Source organism: Dendrobates tinctorius, unplaced genomic scaffold, assembly GCF_039654945.1.
Source record: "Dendrobates tinctorius isolate UK_male_01 unplaced genomic scaffold, ASM3965494v1 ptg000039l, whole genome shotgun sequence".
In the NCBI taxonomy this organism is placed as follows: Eukaryota; Metazoa; Chordata; class Amphibia; order Anura; family Dendrobatidae; genus Dendrobates; species Dendrobates tinctorius.
The window spans coordinates 27,790,288-27,813,343 of record NW_027361707.1 but is presented as its reverse complement, the minus strand read 5'-3'; the positions used below and the strand labels follow the sequence as shown (position 1 = coordinate 27,813,343).

At 52.3% G+C, this 23,056-nt stretch overlaps 1 protein-coding gene across 2 annotated transcripts in view; it reads left to right on the top strand.

Moving 5' to 3' along the window:
- HTT (huntingtin) overlaps nt 1-23,056 on the top strand; it is a 301,306-nt gene that overhangs the window by 157,475 nt on the left and 120,775 nt on the right. For both annotated transcript variants that reach the window (XM_073574569.1, XM_073574568.1), the window contains 2 exons: nt 5,628-5,738; nt 17,100-17,177. In XM_073574569.1, coding sequence (XP_073430670.1) covers nt 5,628-5,738; nt 17,100-17,177 — 189 coding nt within the window. The remainder of the gene's footprint in view (nt 1-5,627; nt 5,739-17,099; nt 17,178-23,056) is intronic.

Here is a 23,056-nt window from a genome sequence, read left to right as displayed (position 1 = left end):
GCACCGACCGCCTCTCACGGTGAGTCGCCAGCACCTGACCGCAACCCTCAGGCGGACAAGCCGGGTAGGGGCTCTAGGAAGTGGGTCCTGTCTGGCGGCTCTTCTTCCAGTTCGCAGGGTCCCTCCGCGTCTCTCAGGCTACGCTCTTCGTCTCCATCCTCAACAGACAATCCTAAGTCAGATGATGATTCCCAATCTGGATCTGACTCAGAGGCGGACAACATAGCTAGAACTCGGGATATGGTAGATAGTCTCATATCGGCTATATACCAAACACTCAAGATAAAGGAGGATAAGGCACCCCCGCAGGAATGCTCTGTTTCCTTTAAGAAAGCGAGGCCTCCATCTCGAACCTTTCCTAATAACAAAGAGTTCGACACTTCCTTAGCCAATCACCGGCAACATCCTGAGAAACGTTTTTCAGGCTGCAAGTACTTAGATGTACTTTATCCCTTCGATGCGGATCTAGTCACGAAGTGGACCAAAGCTCCCGAGGTAGATCCACCAGTTTCTCGGATTTCCTCTAAGACGGTTCTTTCCCTTCCGGACGGAGCTTCTCTTAAAGACCCAACAGACAGGCAAATAGAGTCGTTGGCTAAGTCAATTTTTGAGGCATCCGGCGCCTCCCTCTGTCCTATCTTCGCCTCCGCTTGGGTGGCGAAGGTCATTTCGGCTTGGGCAAAAATTCTGCGCAGGGGCATTTCAGCGGCAGCTCCTCGGGACGAGCTGGCAGATTTAGCAGACCAAATTAATCATGCGGGCAAATACCTTTTGGCCGCCTCCTTGGACGCGGCTGGGTGCGTAGCTAGAGCTAACAGCAACATAGCGGCCATACGCCGCATTCTTTGGTTGAAGTCTTGGAATGCGGACACCACCTCAAAGAAGTCGCTCACCAACCTGGCATTTCACGGCACTAGGCTCTTTGGCGCCAAGCTGGATCACATAATCTCGGATGCCACTGGTGGAAAGAGCACTTCCCTTCCCCAGTCCCGCCCTAGGAGGTTCTTTAGCAAGAAGGCTTCTCGGCCATTTAGGTCCTTTCGCCCCTTCTCTGCCGCAGAAAGTTCATCCCAGCAGGACCGGCATCCTGCTTCCAGAGACAGGAGAAAGCCTTCTTATAAGCCGGCTCCCCGCTGGAGATCCAGAGGTCAGGTCCTCAGTCTCCCGATCCGGCAGATTTTCATCTAAGTGACGGGTCACCCCCACCTGGAAATCTTTCCAGGGTGGGAGGCAGACTTTCCTTTTTCAAGGACGCATGGCTATCCGTTGTCGACGACGCTTGGGTCAGGGAAATCATCACATCCGGATACAAAATCGAGTTTTCTTCCCCCCCAAACAGTCGCTTCTTTCTGTCTCGATCCCCAAGACAGCGATCACAGATTTCAGGGTTCCTTCAGGCCGTCTCCTCCCTCCTTTCCGCAGGGGTCAACGTTCCCGTTCCTGCAAACGAACGGTTTTTAGGGTTCTACTCGAATCTCTTCGTAGTCCCGAAAAAGGACGGCTCTCTTCGTCCAATTTTGGACCTCAAGTTGCTCAATCGCCACGTGAAGATCCGCCACTTCAAGATGGAGTCTCTGCGTTCGGTAATAGCCTCGATGGAACCCAGAGAGTTTCTCTGCTCTGTGAACATACAGGATGCCTACCTCCACATCCCCATTTCTCTGCGGCTTCAGAGATACCTCTGTTTTGCGATTCAGGACAATCACTATCAGTTCACGGCCCTCCCCTTCGGAGTAGCCTCCGCTCCCCGTGTCTTTACGAAGGTGATGGCAACAGTCATGGCCATCCTTCGATCCAGAGGAATTCTTATCATTCCTTACCTGGACGATCTCCTGATCAAGGGCTCGTCCCGCCAAGACTGTCTTCACAGTCTTCAGATAACCTTGGATGGATAGTCAACAAGGAGAAGTCCATCCTGCGCCCTACCCAACGTCTGACCGTTTTGGGCATGGAGTTCGACACGAATCTAGCCCGGGTGTTTCTACCGAGGGACAAGTTTTCAACCCTTTGCAAGGGGATCCAGTCCCTACAACGCTCGAGGATCATGTCCCTTCGGTCCTGCATGAGGGTCCTGGGGAAGATGATGGCTTCCATGGAAGCAGTGCCCTTTTCACAATTCCACTCTCGCCCTCTCCAACTGTTCCTCCTGTCAGTCTGGGACAAGACCTCGTTTTCTCTGGACCGCCCCATTCTTCTTCCGCTCAGAGTCAGACAATCGCTGACTTGGTGGGCTTTGCCGGCGTCAGTTCTCCGCGGAAGGTCTTTTCTTCCGCCTCGGTGGCAGGTCCTCACCACCGATGCCAGTCTCCTAGGATGGGGGGCGGTTTACCATCAGGAAACGCCCCAAGGGCGCCGGAACGCCCAGGAGACTCTTCTGCCCATCAACCTTCTGGAGATCAGGGCAATCCTCCTTGCTCTCCTTCGTTGGCAGCATCTCCTCGTAGGCAAACCAGTCCGCATTCAGTCAGACAAAGCCACGGCTGTGGCATACATAAACCACCAGGGCGGTACTCACAGCAGGCAGGTAATGTCAGAAGTGGCAAGGATACTGCGCTGGGCAGAGCGTCACGTTCCGGCGATCTCCGCTGTTCACATTCCAAGGGTGGAAAATTGGGCAGCCGACTTCTTGATTCGCCAAGGTCTAGCGTCAGGCGAATGGTCCCTTCATCCCACAGTCTTCAGTCAGATATGCCAGCGTTGGGACACCCCGGACGTCGATCTCATGGCATCTCGGATGAACAACAAAGTTCCTCACTTTGTAGCCAGGTCCAGGGATCCTCTAGCCGTCGGTTGCGACGCCCTAGTAATTCCGTGGTCCCAGTTCCAACTGCCTTACCTGTTTCCTCCCCTTGCCCTCATTCCAAGAGTGGTCAAAAAGATAAAGTCAGAGGGCATCCCAGTCATCCTAGTGGCTCCAGACTGGCCGAGACGCCCTTGGTACGCGGACTTGGTGAACATGCTCGCGGACGTCCCCTGGAGGCTTCCAGACCGTCCAGATCTTCTCTCGCAAGGCCCTCTTTACCACCAGAATTCTCAGTCTCTGAGTTTAACTGCATGGCCGTTGAGGCCGCAATTCTGAAGGATTCAGGGTTTTCCAGCCGGGTCATTCAGACCATGATCAAGGCTCAGAAGCCAGCTTCCTCCCGCATTTACCAAGATAAGGTTGTTCTCAGGCCAGTTCCTTCCTTCCTTCCAAAAGTGGTATCTCCTTTTCACATTAACAAAGATATCGTCCTTCCATCATTTTGTCCTGCGCCTGCTCATCCTCTGGAAAAGTCGCTCCACAAACTGGATGTAGTGAGAGCCTTGCGTGTTTACCTTGCCAGGACTGCTTCTTTTCGCCAGTCTGATTCCCTGCTGGTCATTTCTGAGGGTCGCCGGAAAGGTCTTCCGGCCTCCAAATCCACGATTGCTCGCTGGATTCGGTCTACCATCCTGGAAGCCTACCGACTTCAGGAGAAACAGCCCCCTCCGGGAGTGAAAGCCCACTCCACACCGGGCTGTAGGGGCTTCTTGGGCTGTGCGACACCAGGCTTCGGCCTTACAACTTTGCAGGGCCGCGACCTGGTCGTCTTTGCACACCTTTGCGAGGTTCTACAGGGTTCATACCCAGGCCTCGTCTGATGCGGCTCTTGGTAGGAAGGTTCTGCAGGCAGCGGTCGCGCACCGGCCGACCTAAGCCCTTCCTTCTGTCGTTCCTTTTATTGCTGTTCCCACCCTCGGGACTGCTTTGGAACGTCCCATGGTATTCTGTGTCCCCCAATAAGGCGATAAAGAAAGAGGGATTTTGGGTTCTTACCGTAAAATCTTTCTTGGAGCCTTCATTGGGGGACTCGGCACCCTCCCTGTTTAAGTTGTACCGTGTTGGGTCTTCGAGTCCCTTGTTGGGTTGGTACATATGTTCATAGTTTTTGGTTGCTTCTCCTACTGCTTTTTCACCAACTGAGGTGCTTGGTGCCTGTCGGTGGGTGTATACTGCCGGGAAGGAGCTAATTTTCCTGTTTTGCATAGTGTCAGCCTCCTAGCAGCAGCAGCATACACCCATGGTATTCTGTGTCCCCCAATGAAGGCTCCAAGAAAGAGATTTTACGGTAAGAACCCAAAATCCCTCTTTTTTTTTTTTTTTTTTTTTTTTTTAATCAAAAATGATTTTTTAGCACGTTGTTGTGCAATTTGTCCTGAGTACGCTGATACCCCATATGTGGGGGGGACCACTGTTTGGGCGCATGGGAGAGCTCGGAAGGGAAGGAGTGCCATTTTGGAATGCAGACTTTGATGGAATGGTCTGCGGGCGTCATGTTGTGTTTGCAGAGCCCCTGATACACCTAAACAGTGAAAACCCCCGGCAAGTGACTCCCTTTTGGAAACTAGACCCCCCAAGGAGCTTATCTAGATGTGTGGTGAGCACTTTGAATCCCCAAGTGCTTCACAGAAGTTTATAACACAGGGCCGTGAAAATAAAGTCTTTTTTATTTCCACAAAAGTGATTTTTTAGACCCCCAAAGTTGGTAAATAGTGGAAACCCCTCAATTATTGCTCCAACGCTAACCCCCAACACACTCCTAATTCTAACCCTAATCCTAATTCGCCCTAACCCTAATTCTAACCCTCGCCCTAATGGAAAAATGAAAAAAAAAAATATATATTTTCTTTATTTCATTTTGTTTGCCTAACTAAGGGGGTGATAAACGGGGGGGGGGGGGTTATTCACTATTTTTTTTATTTTGATCACTATGATAGATTATCATAGTGATCAAAATGAATGAATGGAATCTGCCAGCCGGAGCCGGCAGATTCCCGGCGGGCGCACTGCGCATGCGCCCGCCATTTTCCCCGGATCCACGATGGCGGCGCCCACCGGAGGATGTCGGCGGGGCGCAGGACCACCGCGAGGGGACAGAGGACCACGGAGAGGTACCGGGGGGGGGATCGGGGACCCTCTTTCTCTCCCCTCTGATGTGCAATCACATCAGAGGAAAGAGAAATTAAATGCAATATCGCGGCTTTTTATTTGTTTTTTTTTACGATCGCCGTTATAGGGTTAATAACGGCGATCGTAAAAGCGTGGTCGGTAAAAACCGACCCGACCGCCTGCAGCCGAGACCCCGGAGAAAATCCAACACTGGGGGGCGCTATTTACTTACTCCACAGCGCCGTGAATTCACAGTGCTGTGGTTTAAGTACCCTTAATTACCGCCGTTAAAAGGCGTATCGGCGGTCGTTAAGGGGTTAAAGATACTTGGCTGCAACTGAGCTGGAATGAAAGAAGTTATACAGTTAGCATCATATGGGGAAAAATATGAGCTGGAGTGCTGCTGTATTATTACAGGGGTAATTAATGTTTCCCTCTAGCACAAATCTGGAAAATAGAACATTTGAAAATGTAGCTAAAGACGGGACATTTATTCTTGTTTCACATTTATTATAAGTCTCTGGTCTGTCTTCTTGTGTAAAAAAAAAAGTGTGTTTTTTATAAATATATTTTTAATAGGTTTAGATCAACGCTTGCTTAGACAATTATCATATTTTCTGACAACCCTTTCTTTAAGAAGATTGAGATGCAGGCCAGATGGTGTCTCGTTATTTATTAGTAGTAATCATTGATTTCCTTTCTTTCGATTTAACAGGTAACCCTGGACCTTCAGAATAACAATGAGAAGTTTGGAAGTTTCCTGCGCGCTGCCCTGGATGTTCTGTCACAGATATTAGAACTTGCCACATTGACTGATATTGGCAAGGTAAGTACCAACGTGTGTCGTCTTTCTGCATTTCGTGGATGTTTTTGACACTTTGTATTCGTTGTAGACAGTGCTCTCCAACCTCCCCACCACCCCCCACTGTAGACCAGTGTTCTCTGCCTGCTCGCTGTAGACCAGTGTTCTCTGCCCGCTCGCTGTAGACCAGTGTTCTCTGCCCGCTCACTGTGGACCAGTGTTCTCTGCCCGCTCGCTGTGGACCAGTGTTCTCTGCCCGCTCGCTGTGGACCAGTGTTCTCTGCCCGCTCGCTGTGGACCAGTGTTCTCTGCCCGCTCGCTGTGGACCAGTGTTCTCTGCCCGCTCGCTGTGGACCAGTGTTCTCTGCCCGCCCGCTGTGGACCAGTGTTCTCTGCCCGCTCGCTGTGGACCAGTGTTCTCTGCCCGCTCGCTGTAGACCAGTGTTCTCTGCCCGCTCGCTGTGGACCAGTGTTCTCTGCCCGCTCGCTGTGGACCAGTGTTCTCTGCCCGCTCGCTGTGGACCAGTGTTCTCTGCCCGCTCGCTGTGGACCAGTGTTCTCTGCCCGCTCGCTGTGGACCAGTGTTCTCTGCCCGCCCGCTGTGGACCAGTGTTCTCTGCCCGCCCGCTGTGGACCAGTGTTCTCTGCCCGCCCGCTGTGGACCAGTGTTCTCTGCCCGCCCGCTGTGGACCAGTGTTCTCTGCCCGCCCGCTGTGGACCAGTGTTCTCTGCCCGCCCGCTGTGGACCAGTGTTCTCTGCCCGCCCGCTGTGGACCAGTGTTCTCTGCCCGCCCGCTGTGGACCAGTGTTCTCTGCCCGCCCGCTGTGGACCAGTGTTCTCTGCCCGCCCGCTGTGGACCAGTGTTCTCTGCCCGCCCGCTGTGGACCAGTGTTCTCTGCCCGCCCGCTGTGGACCAGTGTTCTCTGCCCGCCCGCTGTGGACCAGTGTTCTCTGCCCGCCCGCTGTGGACCAGTGTTCTCTGCCCGCCCGCTGTGGACCAGTGTTCTCTGCCCGCCCGCTGTGGACCAGTGTTCTCTGCCCGCCCGCTGTGGACCAGTGTTCTCTGCCCGCCCGCTGTGGACCAGTGTTCTCTGCCCGCCCGCTGTGGACCAGTGTTCTCTGCCCGCCCGCTGTGGACCAGTGTTCTCTGCCCGCCCGCTGTGGACCAGTGTTCTCTGCCCGCCCGCTGTGGACCAGTGTTCTCTGCCCGCCCGCTGTGGACCAGTGTTCTCTGCCCGCCCGCTGTGGACCAGTGTTCTCTGCCCGCCCGCTGTGGACCAGTGTTCTCTGCCCGCCCGCTGTGGACCAGTGTTCTCTGCCCGCCCGCTGTGGACCAGTGTTCTCTGCCCGCCCGCTGTGGACCAGTGTTCTCTGCCCGCCCGCTGTGGACCAGTGTTCTCTGCCCGCCCGCTGTGGACCAGTGTTCTCTGCCCGCCCGCTGTGGACCAGTGTTCTCTGCCCGCCCGCTGTGGACCAGTGTTCTCTGCCCGCCCGCTGTGGACCAGTGTTCTCTGCCCGCCCGCTGTGGACCAGTGTTCTCTGCCCGCCCGCTGTGGACCAGTGTTCTCTGCCCGCCCGCTGTGGACCAGTGTTCTCTGCCCGCCCGCTGTGGACCAGTGTTCTCTGCCCGCCCGCTGTGGACCAGTGTTCTCTGCCCGCCCGCTGTGGACCAGTGTTCTCTGCCCGCCCGCTGTGGACCAGTGTTCTCTGCCCGCCCGCTGTGGACCAGTGTTCTCTGCCCGCCCGCTGTGGACCAGTGTTCTCTGCCCGCCCGCTGTGGACCAGTGTTCTCTGCCCGCCCGCTGTGGACCAGTGTTCTCTGCCCGCCCGCTGTGGACCAGTGTTCTCTGCCCGCCCGCTGTGGACCAGTGTTCTCTGCCCGCCCGCTGTGGACCAGTGTTCTCTGCCCGCCCGCTGTGGACCAGTGTTCTCTGCCCGCCCGCTGTGGACCAGTGTTCTCTGCCCGCCCGCTGTGGACCAGTGTTCTCTGCCCGCCCGCTGTGGACCAGTGTTCTCTGCCCGCCCGCTGTGGACCAGTGTTCTCTGCCCGCCCGCTGTGGACCAGTGTTCTCTGCCCGCCCGCTGTGGACCACTGTTCTCTGCCCGCCCGCTGTGGACCACTGTTCTCTGCCCGCCCGCTGTGGACCACTGTTCTCTGCCCGCCCGCTGTGGACCACTGTTCTCTGCCCGCCCGCTGTGGACCACTGTTCTCTGCCCGCCCGCTGTGGACCACTGTTCTCTGCCCGCCCGCTGTGGACCACTGTTCTCTGCCCGCCCGCTGTGGACCACTGTTCTCTGCCCGCCCGCGGTGGACCACTGTTCTCTGCCCGCCCGCGGTGGACCAGTGTTCTCTGCCCGCCCGCGGTGGACCAGTGTTCTCTGCCCGCCCGCGGTGGACCAGTGTTCTCTGCCCGCCCGCGGTGGACCAGTGTTCTCTGCCCGCCCGCGGTGGACCAGTGTTCTCTGCCCGCCCGCGGTGGACCAGTGTTCTCTGCCCGCCCGCGGTGGACCAGTGTTCTCTGCCCGCCCGCGGTGGACCAGTGTTCTCTGCCCGCCCGCGGTGGACCAGTGTTCTCTGCCCGCCCGCGGTGGACCAGTGTTCTCTGCCCGCCCGCGGTGGACCAGTGTTCTCTGCCCGCCCGCGGTGGACCAGTGTTCTCTGCCCGCCCGCGGTGGACCAGTGTTCTCTGCCCGCCCGCGGTGGACCAGTGTTCTCTGCCCGCCCGCGGTGGACCAGTGTTCTCTGCCCGCCCGCGGTGGACCAGTGTTCTCTGCCCGCCCGCGGTGGACCAGTGTTCTCTGCCCGCCCGCGGTGGACCAGTGTTCTCTGCCCGCCCGCGGTGGACCAGTGTTCTCTGCCCGCCCGCGGTGGACCAGTGTTCTCTGCCCGCCCGCGGTGGACCAGTGTTCTCTGCCCGCCCGCTGTCGACCTGTGCTCTCTGCCCGCCCGCTGTCGACCTGTGCTCTCTGCCCGCCCGCTGTCGACCTGTGCTCTCCCACCCCCCTTTCTCCTGCCCCCGTGCTGTAGCCCGTGCATAAGTATATACAATGTACTCTGGAAATATAAACTGTTTCCCAAAGTCCCCCCAGGGCATAATCTGTTCTGGTCCCTGCAGCTTCCAGTTTTTTAAAGGAAACCTGTCAGCAGGCTTATGCATAGTAACCTACACACAGTGCATCCGTCTTATGGTTGTTTCTTAATCTTTGTTTTCCATTTACCCATGACGGCACACCTGAGAGAGAGGGATCCGCCCCGCCAGGACAGGAACCTACTGAAATATAAGGGCGGTACCTCTCCCACGCTTCAGTTTGGTTCCTGTCCTGGAAGGGAATTCCATACTGACAGCGTTGGTGCCTGTCATGGGCAAAAGGAAAAGGACCCAGGCCCGTCCCCGCGCGAGAAGAACAAGTGACCATCCCTGTAGCGTCGGGTGGCTGGATGCGCAGTCCGCAGGGTGTCCCTGGGGCTTTGCGTTCGTGCGGGCACGGCAGGCAACTCCAGACCGTGTGGAGGCTCCACCACCCCTCCCTCCCCTCGCGCGCGCCCTGGACGGCTCCCTCTGAATGCCTAAACGTGGGGAGTGGCCGAGGGCGCCTTCCGGCCACTGGTATCAGCGGCACAATGCATTATGGGTGCGCCCGGCTGACATCAGCTAGGCGACGGCAACATGGCGCCCTGTGTGACGCCGGCCGGCATTTTCCTTGGAGGAAGCTACAGCGGTCAGCCGGCAGTCGCAGGGGGGAGGGGGAAGATGCTCTCCGGTACCGAGGCAGCCTATTTAAAGGCGGATGTCGGGGTCAGTACTGCCTCTGACCATGGAGTCAGAGCAGGAGTCACTGCCTCTGCCTCCTGCACAGCCCTCGGCTCACCAGAAAAAGGATCGCAAGAGTGGTAGCCGATCAAGTGTCAAAAGCAGCAGTCGTCCCAGCCACAGGTCTGGGGACTCCTCGATGTCCAGAGAGCACACGTTACGTGCCCCTCCACAGCCTCCGAGTCCGGTACCCTTGGTTGTGGCTGGTGAGTGATCTTCGTGAATGTTAGTAAACTGATTAATCGGCCCCCTTATTTTGTGTATTTAATCCCTTAGAAAAGGCCTAAAAAAGCAGGGAATAAGAAGAATAATAGGGGTTGTGCCATATGTAAAAGCCCCCTAGCAAGAGATTGGCAGAAGGACCTTTGTTCTGGCTGCATACAGCGAACCGTGGCAGAGAGGAAGCTCCTAGCTTTGCAGCCAGCCTTAAATCGGTCATCAGGTCTTAAGTGGAGGGCTCCCTTAAAACTTTATTAGAAAAAGGGAAAAAGAGCATCTAGCTCTAACTCAGACTCTTCCTCGGCCTTATCTCAGGCTGAACCCCCATCCTCCTCCTCCTCAGATAGTGACGCGGGTGGCAAGCCGTGTTTTCCAATAGAAGATATGGATGCTCTCCTCAAGGCCATTAGGGTGATGATGGGCCCACAGGAGGAAAAAACAGCTAAATCCCTGAAGGACGTCATGTTCGGGGGACTGCAAGAAAGGAAAAAAACGGACCTTTCCAGTCAATGAGAAGGTCCAGGCACTCATTGAAAGAAAATGGAAGAAGCCTGAGAAGTCGGGAGCCCTCCCCTCCTCCTCTAATAGGAGATACCCCTTCAAGCATATCCTTCGAGATATGGGACAAGGTCCCGAAGATTGATGCGGCAGTGTCCAGGTCATCTAAAAAAAATCGGCGCTGCCCCTAGAGCAGTGGTCCCCAACCTTTTTTGCACCAGGGACCGGTTTCAAGCAAGACCATTCTTCCATGGCCCAGCAGGGCGGGGATGGAGGTGTGGCAGGGGCGGGGCTTTGGTCATAAGGGGGCGAGGCTATGGACGCAGTTGTAGTGTAGCAGTGCATACTTATAATTAAATAACATTTATAATGTGACTCAACTCACCATAGGTTTTGAATGAGTGCTCCATCACCCCCTTCTCCCCATCATTGCCTTCACCCCATCACTGCCATCTCTCCATCATTGCCTTCAATCCATCACTGCTGTCTCCCCATCATTGCCTTCACCCCATCACTCCCTTCTCCCCATCATTGCCTTCACCCCATCACTCCCCTCTCCCCATCATTGCCTTTACCCCATCATTGCCTTTACCCCATCATTGCCTTTACCCCATCATTGCCTTTACCCCATCATTGCCTTTACCCCATCATTGCCTTTACCCCATCATTGCCTTTACCCCATCATTGCCTTTACCCCATCATTGCCTTTACCCCATCATTGCCTTTACCCCATCATTGCCTTTACCCCATCATTGCCTTTACCCCATCATTGCCTTTACCCCATCATTGCCTTTACCCCATCATTGCCTTTACCCCATCATTGCCTTTACCCCATCATTGCCTTTACCCCATCATTGCCTTTACCCCATCATTGCCTTTACCCCATCATTGCCTTTACCCCATCATTGCCTTTACCCCATCATTGCCTTTACCCCATCATTGCCTTTACCCCATCATTGCCTTTACCCCATCATTGCCTTTACCCCATCATTGCCTTTACCCCATCATTGCCTTTACCCCATCATTGCCTTTACCCCATCATTGCCTTTACCCCATCACTGCCGTCTCCCCATCATTGCCTTCACCCCATCACTGCCGTCTCCCCATCATTGCCTTCACCCCATCACTCCCTTCTCCCCATCATTGCCTTCACCCCATCACTGCTGCCTCCCCATCATTGCCTTCACCCCATCACTGCTGTCTCCCCATCATTGCCTTCACCCCATCACTCCCCTCTCCCCATCATTGCCTTCACCCCATCACTGCTGTCTCCCCATCATTGCCTTCACCCCATCACTCCCTTCTCCCCATCATTGCCTTCACCCCATCACTGCTGTCTCCCCATCATTGCCTTCACCCCATCACTCCCCTCTCCCCATCATTGCCTTCACCCCATCACTCCCTTCTCTCCATCATTGCCTTCACCCATCACTGCTGTCTCCCCATCATTGCCTTCACCCCATCACTCCCCTCTCCCCATCATTGCCTTCACCCCATCACTGCTGTCTCCCCATCATTGCCTTCACCCCATCACTCCCTTCTCCCCATCATTGCCTTCACCCCATCACTCCCCTCTCCCCATCATTGCCTTCACCCCATCACTGCCTTCTCTCCATCATTGCCTTCACCCCATCACTGCTGTCTCCCCATCATTGCCTTCACCCCATCACTCCCCTCACCCCATCACTCCCCTCTCCCCATCATTGCCTTCACCCCATCACTCCCGTCTCTCCATCACTCCCCTCATGGCCTTCTCCTCATGTCCCCATCTCCTCCAGGGCCAGGCTACACAAACACAGACCAACACACACACACACGGCCAGGCTACACACACAGACATACATACACACACACACACACACACACACACACACACGGCCAGGCTACACACACACACCCCACCTCTCTCCTCTCACCTGTCGCAGCATCTCCCGTGCTTCCTCGCTCTGACACAGCAGCGGCCGCGCTCTCCTCTCTGTGTCAGTCAGAGACAGGAAGCGCGGGCGGTGGGCAGGAAGCTGGACTGGTCCTTGCAGCTCCGCTCCTGCTATTCCCTCTTGCAGGCAGCGGAGCTGCTTGGATCGCTCCCTGGCCGCCGCTAAGAACTGCTGCACGCCGCCCCAGCCCCCGCTACGCCACTGACCGCCCCTGGCTCCCCTTGTGTCCGCGGATCGGCAAGGGCACTGCAGCGGCCCGGTGCTGGGCCGCGGACCGGCGGTTGGGGACCCCTGCCCTAGAGGACTCAGGGGTACTCAGGGACCCGCTAGACAAAAAAAGCGGATTCCTATTTGAGACAGACATGGGAAGCAGCAACGGCGGGATTGAAGCTAGCTATAGCCGGAACTTGCACGGCGCGTTCCCTAATGATTTGGCTGCAGCAGCTGGAAGAACGACTTGCCTCTAAAGTTTCAAGAGAAAAGATCCTGGCAGATACGTATCTACTACATGGGGAGGCAGTTTTTCTGGCGGACACTTCCGCTGACTCCATGAGATTGACAGCTAGAGCAGCAGGATTATCAAACGCCGTGAGACGTGCGTTGTGGCTTAAAGGCTGTCCAGGTGATCTACAGTCTAAGGCCAAGCTGTGCTCTCTCCCATGTGATAGTGGTTTTCTATTTGGTAAAAACCTAGATGTCATCCTAGAGAAATCCAGTGACGAAAAGAAAGGCTTTCCCAGGTTTTCAGCAGATCAGAGGAGGCCGCCCTTTCGGAGGGGAAAATTCAACAGGGGCTGTCCTCCGGGAGAAAGAAGGAAATGGGAAGATGAGAGGAAAAAGGAGTCTGGATTTATGTTCGGCGGATCCGCCTCTACTTCCAAGAAATCCCCACAATGACGCCAGTATTCCGGTAGGGGGGAGATTGGCACTCTTTACCCAGGCCTGGGAAAGCATCTCTTCCAACACCTGGATCCTAAAAATAGTAAATAGATTCATTTTTCTCATCAGCCAAGAGCGTCATTTGTCGTTACCCCTATTAGGAAGGGGATCGGAGAACAGTTGGCCTTGGAATCAGAAATCCTGGTAGACAAGCACGTTCTGTCCGAGGTCCCGAGTGGTCAGGAATGGAGAGGGTTCTACTCTCCCCTCTTCTTGAAAAAAAAACAAAAAACTGGTCGTTCAGGACAATCATAAACCTCGGGTCTCAATCGATGGATAGAAAATCAAACCTTCAAAATGGAGTCGGTGACTACAGCCATAACACGCCTACATCACGATTGTTTTATGGCAGTAGTCGATTTAAAGGAAGCCTACTATCACATCCCCATTCACCCAGATTTTCAGAAATACTTAAGGGTGGCACTATACATCAAGGGCAATCTCCGGCATTTTCAATTCAGAGCTCTTCCATTTGGTCTATCCATAGCCCCGAGGGTGTTTACCAAAGTCATAGCGGAGATGACTGCCTTCCTCTGAATCCAAAACACTATCATATTACCCTATCTGGACGACTTCCTAATAGTGGGCGGCTCAGAAGACCACTGTACCATGCAGTTGAAACAAGTGACAGAGACCCTACAGAAACTGGGTTGGATGGTAAACAACAAAAAATCAATGTTACAACCCCTAAAGAGACACTTTTCTACGGTTTATCCGAAAAACAAGCCTGTGTACTACCCGAGGACAAAGTAGAAAAGGTGATAAACTTGACCTCGGCAGCCCTGGAGCAACCCCACATACCCTGAGAAACGCAATGTCCTTGTTAGGTACCCTAACATCCTGTATCCCGGCGGTCAGGTGGGCCTAAATTCACACCCAACAGCTACAATTGGAAATCGTGTCAGCACAAAAGTGGCTAAGAGGGCATTTAGAAGGAAGAGTAGATCTTTCCTTAGATGTCAGGAACTCTCTCAACTGTTGGATAGACAGGACAAACCTGACGTCAGGGATATTATGGGAAAGGCCAGTGACCAAGGTAATTCTGACAGATGCGAGTTCCTCAGGGTGGGGGCGTGCCTAAGGGGTCATGTGGCCCTGGGGGCCTCAGGAGCAGGGTGCATCTTCCAGCCTGAGAGACCTTTGGCCAGTGAGCAGGGCCCTAAAAGACTTAATTCCCCTAGTCATGGGCCGCAATGTCCGTATTATGTCAGACAACAGGGCCACGGTAGCATACATCAGTCATCAGGGGGGTACGAGATCACACTCACTAATGGAAGCAACCAACGATATTTTTCACGGAGCAGAACAACATCTATTCTCCCTGACAGCATTACACATAAAAGGTGTGGAGAATATTGAAGCCGATTTCCTGAGCCGCAATATACTAAAGCAAGGGGAATGGGCTTAAAATCGGTCAGTTTTTCAGAGTGTAGTACAGCTGTGAGGGGAACCGGTTATAGATCTCTTCGCCAACAAAGACAACAGGCAGGTGGAAAGATTTTGTTCTTTGAACCCAAGGGAAAAGCCATGAGTGGTAGACTCGCTGCAAATTCCGTGGGATTTCAGGATGGCCTACGCGTTCCCCCCGCCCAGTGACTTTAATCCCAACAGTGGTGAGGAAAATCAGAAGAGATCAAGCGAAGGTGATTCTGATTGCCCCATTCTGCCCAAAAAGTCCCTGGTTCTCCCTGTTGCGGATAATGTCTCTATCAGATCCATGGATCCTGCCAGAGATCCCAGACCTTCTCACTCAGGGTCCAATATTTCACGCGCAGGTCAAGGAATTCCATCTTGCGGTGTGGAATTTGAAAGGTCACTTCTAATGAATAGAGGGTTCTCTCCGGGGTTAGTTGCCACCCTGTTAAAAAGTAGAAAACCCGTAACAACTAAAATGTATGGCAGAACATGGAATAAGTTCCTACAGTTCTTAGGGAAGCCATTCGACCAAGAGCCCCCGATTGGTGCCATCTTGGAATTTTTACAATCAGGGTTACAACTGGGGTTAGCGGTAAATACCCTTAAGGTTCAAGTATCTGCACTAGGGGCGTTATACAACTGCAACCTGGCAGCGAACAGTAAACTTTCGTGTTAGAGGCCCTTACAAAAGAACCATTTGAGCCTATTCGGCAATTGCCTATAAAGTGCCTTACCCTGAAGACAATTATATTAGTTGCCCTTACATCGGCCCGTAGAGTAAGTGGTTTGCAGGCCCTCTCCGTAAATCCACTTTATACGCAAGTATATTAGGATAGGGTTGTGTTAAAAACAGACCCCGCATATCTACCTAAGGAAGTGTCGGGTTTCCATCGGAGTCAGGAGATTGTCCTAACCTCTTTTTGTGAAAACCCAAACAATCCTGGGGAAGAAAAATTTCACAATTTGGATGTCAGGAGGGCCGTGCTAGAGCATGCAGTGCTGTGCAAAATAATTGAGCCAAAGCATTTTTTTTTAAGTAAAATTGTAAGTTGGTTAGCAGTCACTGATTCAAACCAGTTTTAACTGCTTTGAACAGGCACTCACACCTGGTCAAAGCAGTTAAAACTGGTTTGAATCACTGACTGGTAACCAGTTTAAGATTTTACTTAAAAAAAAAAAAATGCTTTGTCCCAGTTAATTTGCACAGCACGGTATGTCTGTAACCAGCCAGTGGAGGAGGTCACAGTCCCTATTCATAGCCTTTCAGGGTGCCAGGAAGGGTTATGGAGTGTCAAAGGGGACCATTGCCAGATGGATTAGGGAGGCCATTAGTATAGCATACTCGGCTAGTGGTGGTCCGATTCGGGACGGCATCAAGGCTCATTTCACCAGAGCCGTGGCGACCTCCTGGGCTGAGAAGGCAGAGGTATCAATTGACCAAATTTCTAAGGCCGCTACCTGGGCCTCACCATCAACCTTCTTTAGGCACTATAGGTTGAACATATCCTCCTCTGCGGACTTGACCTTTGGTAGAAGGGTGCTGCAAGCGGTGGTCCCGCCCTAAGGTGTTTCGAAGTCTCCAAAAATCTATCAGGTGTGCTGTTATGGGTGAAGGGAAAACCACCATGGTTACTTACCGGTAGCCATTTTTTCCGGAACCTATGATAGCACGCGTATATTTCCCCCCCCCCCTTTATTTCACTGTATGGGTGTGCACGTTAGTTGGGTGTATTTGTTTGATGTGGTGTTGGATAAACATGTAACTAACCGAAGTCCTCTCATGCTCTGTAACCAACTGAAGTGGGGGAGACGTACCGCCCCTTATATTTCAGTAGGTTTCTGTCCTGGCGGGGCGGATCCCTCTCTCTCAGGTGTGCTGTCATGGGTTCCGGAAAAACCAGCTACCGGAAAGTAACCATGGTGGTTTTCAGCTTTGTGATAATATGCTCGTGCCCTAAGGCCGGGTTCATGTATGTGGTGCTCTGATTAGATATTCATAATGCAGACTGCTGATAGATCACTGATCCCTCACTGACTTGCCTCCTAGTTTGCATTTACTTAAACGAGGGAAAAAAAAATGTCGCCCGCCACGCCTGTGCAGTAGCAGCTAATGGTTTGTATAGAGATCCAATAGCTGCTGTTGCACAGGGGCCGGCAGCGCCATCTTGCTGGAGAACAAAAAAAAAATGTCAAGTAAATCTTCAAAAGGGATTAAGTACATAGTAACCATGCGATTATGCTGCAGCGCAGGGGCCACGGCCGGCATCTGCCTGCAGAAGCGTTTTTTAGTTTTGTTTTTTATAGTATGTGATGGCATTCATTAACTAAAAAAGAACCACAAGATGGATTTCATCAACCAAGGTGTATCGTTTTATTCAGCGTAATGGCGTCGACCTGACACTGTCTGTAGGTTACTGTGCACAGTCCTGCTGACAGTTTCCCTTTAATATGGTCATGTATGACAGGGAATTGATACATAGCTATTGTGAGAGCAGCGGCCTAATCTTGATTTCATCCCCTCTGGTTCTGCCGTCTCCCTAACATCTTGCTGTTGTTTTTACAGTGCGTTGAAGAGATTCTGGGTTATCTTAAATCCTGTTTCAGCCGTGAACCAGTGATGGCGACTGTGTGTGTGCAGCAGGTGAGAACTTTCATCCGTGTAACAATCGCTCATCTCTGACACTACGATTATTACACATTACTGTATGGCACATCACATACGTGCACAGTTATGTAACGCGTTGTGGAATCCTCCAATTCTATAATTTCACTCAGATTTTTTTGTGACGTAGTTGAAATTTACAGTTAGAATTTTGAAGGGAAAAAAATAACCAAACCAATAACCAAATAACCACCTGTCCTTGGATTGTGGATTAGTTTTGCCCTTGGGCTACACTGAAGTGAATGGGGTTTAGCTGTAATACCACATACAACTTGTAGACAGCGGTGGCACGGTTATTGTTTTCCACCTTGATACATCCGCATTAATGTATTTTGCTTTCTTCTCATCTCATTGGTGTCACTGGAGTCAGTTTTGCATTGCATGCCCGGTCATTGGTGCTACATTTTAGAGATTCTTTATAATTTTTCAAGAACTGTTAGTCGTCTTACACAGTTGAAACCTTAAATACAGTATTATCTTCATTAATGTCTTGCTGTTTCCATTTTATTTTTTTTTTTGCACTTTTGGCCTGTCTCTTCTCGGAAACCATCAGCATGCTGCTGTTGATGGATCTTTTCTTAAATTTATGTAGTACTTGGAATATATAATTCTGCAGTGACGTGAATGAATTGGGAATCAAGTTGTGACTTTCCATTAATAGTGATGAGCGAGCATGCACGGATAGAATTTGAACCCTCAACTCTTGACCAAATTAAAGGAGAACGGTTACCAAGAGCGTCTCTCGTTCTGGAAGACCCGTCCTCTCCCTCTTCACACTGACATCCCACTGATGTGAATGGCCACTGTCTATTGCACGATTTCCCCTGTTGGTGGTGGTGCTGCCGAGAGATTGAAAGTTCAATTTCTCCACAGATTATAGCTGATCGCTGGGGCAACACTTTGATCTCTGTACAATTGGCCAAAATGAAGTAATAGAGGGATTTTTGGTACTTACCGTAAAATCTTTCTTGGAGCCTTCATTGGGGGACACAGGTAATCATTGGGTGAATGCTGCTGTCGCTAGGAGGCTGACACTATGCAAAATAAAGGAAAATAGCTCCTCATCATAAGTATCCACCCACCGACAGGCACAAAGCAACTCAGTTGGTGTTAAAGCAGTAGGAGAAGCAACCAGAAGCTCAACACATGTATCAACCCAAAACAATGGCACGTATGCCAACACAGTACAAACATTCAGGGAGGGTGCTGTGTCCCCTAATGAAGACTCCAAGAAAAAGATTTTACGGTAAGTACCAAAAATCCCTCTTTATCACTTCATTGGGGGACACAGGTAACCATGGGATGTCCAAAAGCAGTCCCAAGGGTGGGAAAAGGAAAAAGATATGTAAAGAAAAATGAACTTAAGTTGGCCGATGGGAAAATGCCGCCTGCAGTATCTTCCTACCCAGGCCTGCATCAGCAGAGTTGTGGGTATTAACCCTGTAAAACTTCACAAAGGTGTGTAAGGACGACCAGGTTGCACCCTTGCAGATCTGTAAAGCTGAAGCCTGGTGACGATTGGCCCAGGAAGCTCCCACAGCCCCGGTGGAGTGAGCCCTAACTCGTGGAGGAGGCTGTTTCTCCTGAACGCGGTATGCCTCCAGTATCGCTGAGCGAATCCAATGAGAGATTGTGGACTCGGAAGCTGGGAGCCCTTTACGACGACCTTCAGGGATGACAAATAGGGAATCGGACTGACGACTGGAAGCAGTCCTAAAAAGGTAGACTCGAATAGCTCTGACCAAATCCAGCTTGTGGAGGGACTTTTCCTGGGGATTAATCGGAGAAGGACATAGAGAAGGAATGACTGTCTTCATTGATGTGGAAAGCAGAAACTACCTTGGGCAAAAAAGTTGGAACCGACCAGAGGACTACTTTTTCCTGGTGCAGGATCAGGAAAGGAGAATGACGAGAAAATTCTGCTAACTCGGAAACCCTCCTGATAGAAGTAATGGCGATTAGGAAGGCCACTTTCCATGACAGGAGAGAGAACGAGATATCCTGGATGGGCTCAAAGGGCGCACGCTGAATAGCGCCGAGAACAAGATTGAGATCCCATGGATCTACCGGAGGATGGGCTCAAAGGGCACATGCTGAAGAGCGCTGAGAACAAGATTGAGATCCCATGGATCTACCGGAGGATGGAAAGGTGGCGCCAGGTGGGCGACACCCTGAAGAAAGGTCTTCACCTGGGAACGGAAACCAGATCTCTCTGGAAGAGAATTGACAGGGCGGACACCTGTCCTTTAAGGGTACTGAGCGAAAGGCCCAAGTCGAGACCTGCTTGAAGGACAGAAGGAAGGGAGAAGGACATTGGAAGCAAACTGTTTTCCTCACACCACCGAAAGAAGGCCTTCCAACATCTGCGGTAGATGCGCGAGTATGCTGGTTTTCTCGTCCTTATCATAGTCTGGATACCTTTGTGAGAAAACCCAGCTTCCTTCAGGACTGCGGCTTCAACAGCCATGCAGTTAAACTCCGAGACTGAGAACTTGGGTTGAAGAGGGGGCGTTGCGAGAGACTATCTGGACTGACTGGAAGCCTCCAGAGAACGTCCATAAGCATGTTCACGAGCTCCGCATACCAGAGTTGTCTTGGCCAGTCTGGAACTATCAAGAAAATGGCAGACCATTCTGCCTTTATCTTTTTTTCGACTCTCGGAATCTAGGGGAGAGGCGGCAAAAGATAAGGTAGCTGAAACTGGGACCATGGAATCACTAGGGCATCATAACCGATGGCCATCGGATCCCGGGACCTGGCTACGAACTGAGGAACCTTGTGGTTCATCCGAGATGCCATTAGGTCGACATCCGGAGTGCCCCGTCTTTTACATATTTGATTGTAGACAGCGGGGTTGAGAGACCACTCGCCTTGTGCGAGGCCCTGACGACGCAGAAAATCGGCTACCCAATTTTTCTCCCCTGGAATATGAACGGCTGATATGTTAGGGACGTGACGATCCGCCCATCGCAGAATTTGTCACCTCCGTCATGACCTGTTTGCTGCGAGTCCCTCCCTGATTTATGTAGGGCACGGACGTTGTGTTGTTTGACTGAATGCGGACCAGCTTGACAGCGAGGAGGGGCTGCCAGTGGAGAAGGGCAAGAAAGATTTCCCTGATTTCCAAGAGATTGATGGGAAGAAGGGCTTCCTGGGTGTTCCAGCGACCCTGTGCTGTGTGATGAAGGAAGACTGCCCCCCAACCTAGGAGACTGGCGTCGGTGGTGATGACCTGACACTGGAGTGGGAGAAAGGACCTCCCGCGCAGGACTGAGGCGGATAACGTCCACTAAGTCAGAGATTGCCTCACTTTGAAGGGCAGAAGTACCAGACGATCCACGGAGACTGTTTTCTTGTCCCAAGCAGACAAGAGGGCCAACTGAACAGGACGGAAGTGGAACTGGGCGTAAGGCACGGCTTCCATGGAGGCAACCATCTTCCCCAGAACGCTCATGCAGGACCGTAAGGGCAGAGGGGCTGGTCGCCTTAGAGAGCGGATTCCCTGGTGGAGAGACCAAAACTTCTCCTTGGGAAGGAAGACACGGGCCTGGGTCGTGTCGAACTCCATACCCAGGAACACCAAGCTCTGAACTGGGGTCAGGGAGGTTTTCTCTCTGACTATCCAGCTGAGACTGGCCAGAGTGTGCAGAGTGATCTGAAGACTCTGGTCGTAGTCTCGGCGGGACGGCCCCTTGATCAGGAGTTCGTCCAGGCGAATGAGAATCCCCTTGGAGCGAAGGATGGCCGCTGTCATGACCTTCGTGAAAACTCTTGGGGCAGACGCCAGGATGAAAGGAAGGGCCGTGAACTGATAATGAGCCTCCTGGATCGCAAACCAAAGGAATCTCTGATGCTCCACACAAACAGAAATGTAGAGATAAGCATCATGGATGTCTACAGAACAAAGAAATTCTCCTGGTTCCATGGAGGCGAACACCGAGCGTAAGGACTCCATCCTGAAGTGACGGATCCGAACGTGGCGATTCAACTGTTTGAGGTCCAAGATCGTATGGAGAGATCTTTCTTTTCTTTTTTCAGGACTACAAACCGGTTGGAGTAGAACCCTGAGAATGTGAATGATTACCCCTGAGTGAAGAAGGGAAGAAACTGCCTGAAGAATCCCTGGGACTTGAGACTGGAGTTTTGTTGTGCTAGACAGAAAGAAATGTCAGCCTGGGGGGGGGGGGGGAAGAAAATTTGATCTTGTAACCAGACGTAACTATCTCTCTGACACTGGTATCGTCGTCCACTGACAACCATGCTTTCTTGAAGAGAAAAAGCCGGCCTCCCACCCTGGAAAAATTTCCAGGTGGGGATGACCCATCACTTAGAGGAGAACCTGTGAGAGCGGGACCCTGAGGGCTTGAAGGAGCGGCCTTTTGGCTTCCAGTGAGGTGCAGGTTTGAAGGATGGTTTCCATCTCTCCCAGGAGCTGAAGAGCGGTCCTGCCGGGAGGAATTCCCGGACGAGGAGAAAGATCGAAATGAACGAAAAGGCAGGGGCCCTTTCCTATTGAAGGGAGGTTTGGGCTTCGACTGGAGAAGAGAAGTACTCTTCCCCCCCAGTAGCATCCGAAATTATCTGGTCTAGTTTGGACCCAAAAAGTCTGGAACCCTGAAAGGCCAGGTTGGTGAGTGACTTAAGGGCCTGTCACACTAAGCGATATTGCTAGCAATATCACTATAACGTCACTGATTTTTGTGACGTTATAGCGATATTGCTAGCGATATCGCTTTGTCTGATACTTGCCTCCGACCGCTCCCTCGCTGGTTATCGCTGATCGCGCGAGAACGTCCAGGACCGTTTCTCGTCGTCGGCTTCATGCTGTGGAGACGAGCGATGCGTGGACGCAGGTGGGAGGACGTCAGGATCACCTTGTCTGACAGGTAAGTAGCGACCCCCGACCCCTGCTATGTCGCTGGTGAGATCTGCCTGTGTGGCAGCTCACTACCGACCACTTAGCGATGTACCAGCGATCCTGACCGCGTCATATCGCTGGTCGGGATCGCTGGTACATCGCTAAGTGTGACAGTACCTTTAGAGATTGGATCTGCATTCCACGCCTTCAACCAAAGGTTGCAGCGTATAGCAATGATGATACTGCATGCTCTGGCGGAACAGCCAGCCACATCCAAAGAGGCGGCCAGAAGATATTTGCCGGCGTGAGCAATCTGGTCTGCCAAGTCCGCCAGCTCCTCTGGAGGATCCATTGCTACAATGCCCTGGCAGAGATAGACTTCGCCACCCAGGTGGATGCGAAGCTGGGACAGAGGGAGGCACCAGTTGCTTCAAAAGCCTATCTGGCCAAAAACTCAATCTGCCTGTCCGTGGCGTCCTTATGAGATGCACCGTTTGGCAGAGACAGAACTGTGATGGAGGACAGGCGCGAGACCGGCAGGTCCACCTTAGGGGACTCTGCTCATTTGCCGACAAGGTCTGGACTAAAGGGATACAGAATGTCTAGCTGTTTCCTTCTGGGGAAACGATTTTCTTGATGCTCGCAGTGTTTGGCCATAGTCGCGTCAAACTCTTTATGATTGGGAAAGGTCCAATCAAGGAGGATGTTTTACCTGTTTTTAAGGAAAATGAGTGTTCGTGAGCGGGAACCTCGTCCTCTTTTAGTTTAAGGGCTTGAGCAATAGCCAAATTAAGACTATCAACCATGTCCTGCAATTTTGGAGTCTGGTCCGAATCAGACGTTTGTGAAGTTCAGCTTATGGCTGGACTTCATAGGTGAAACTAATTTTCTGCTTTATACTGTTGCTTTGCAGTATATAGAACCAGTTCATGTCCTCTATTAAAAAAAAAAAAATGGAAAAAAGTTTAAAACTATAAAAATGTACTGTAAAGGATCAGCT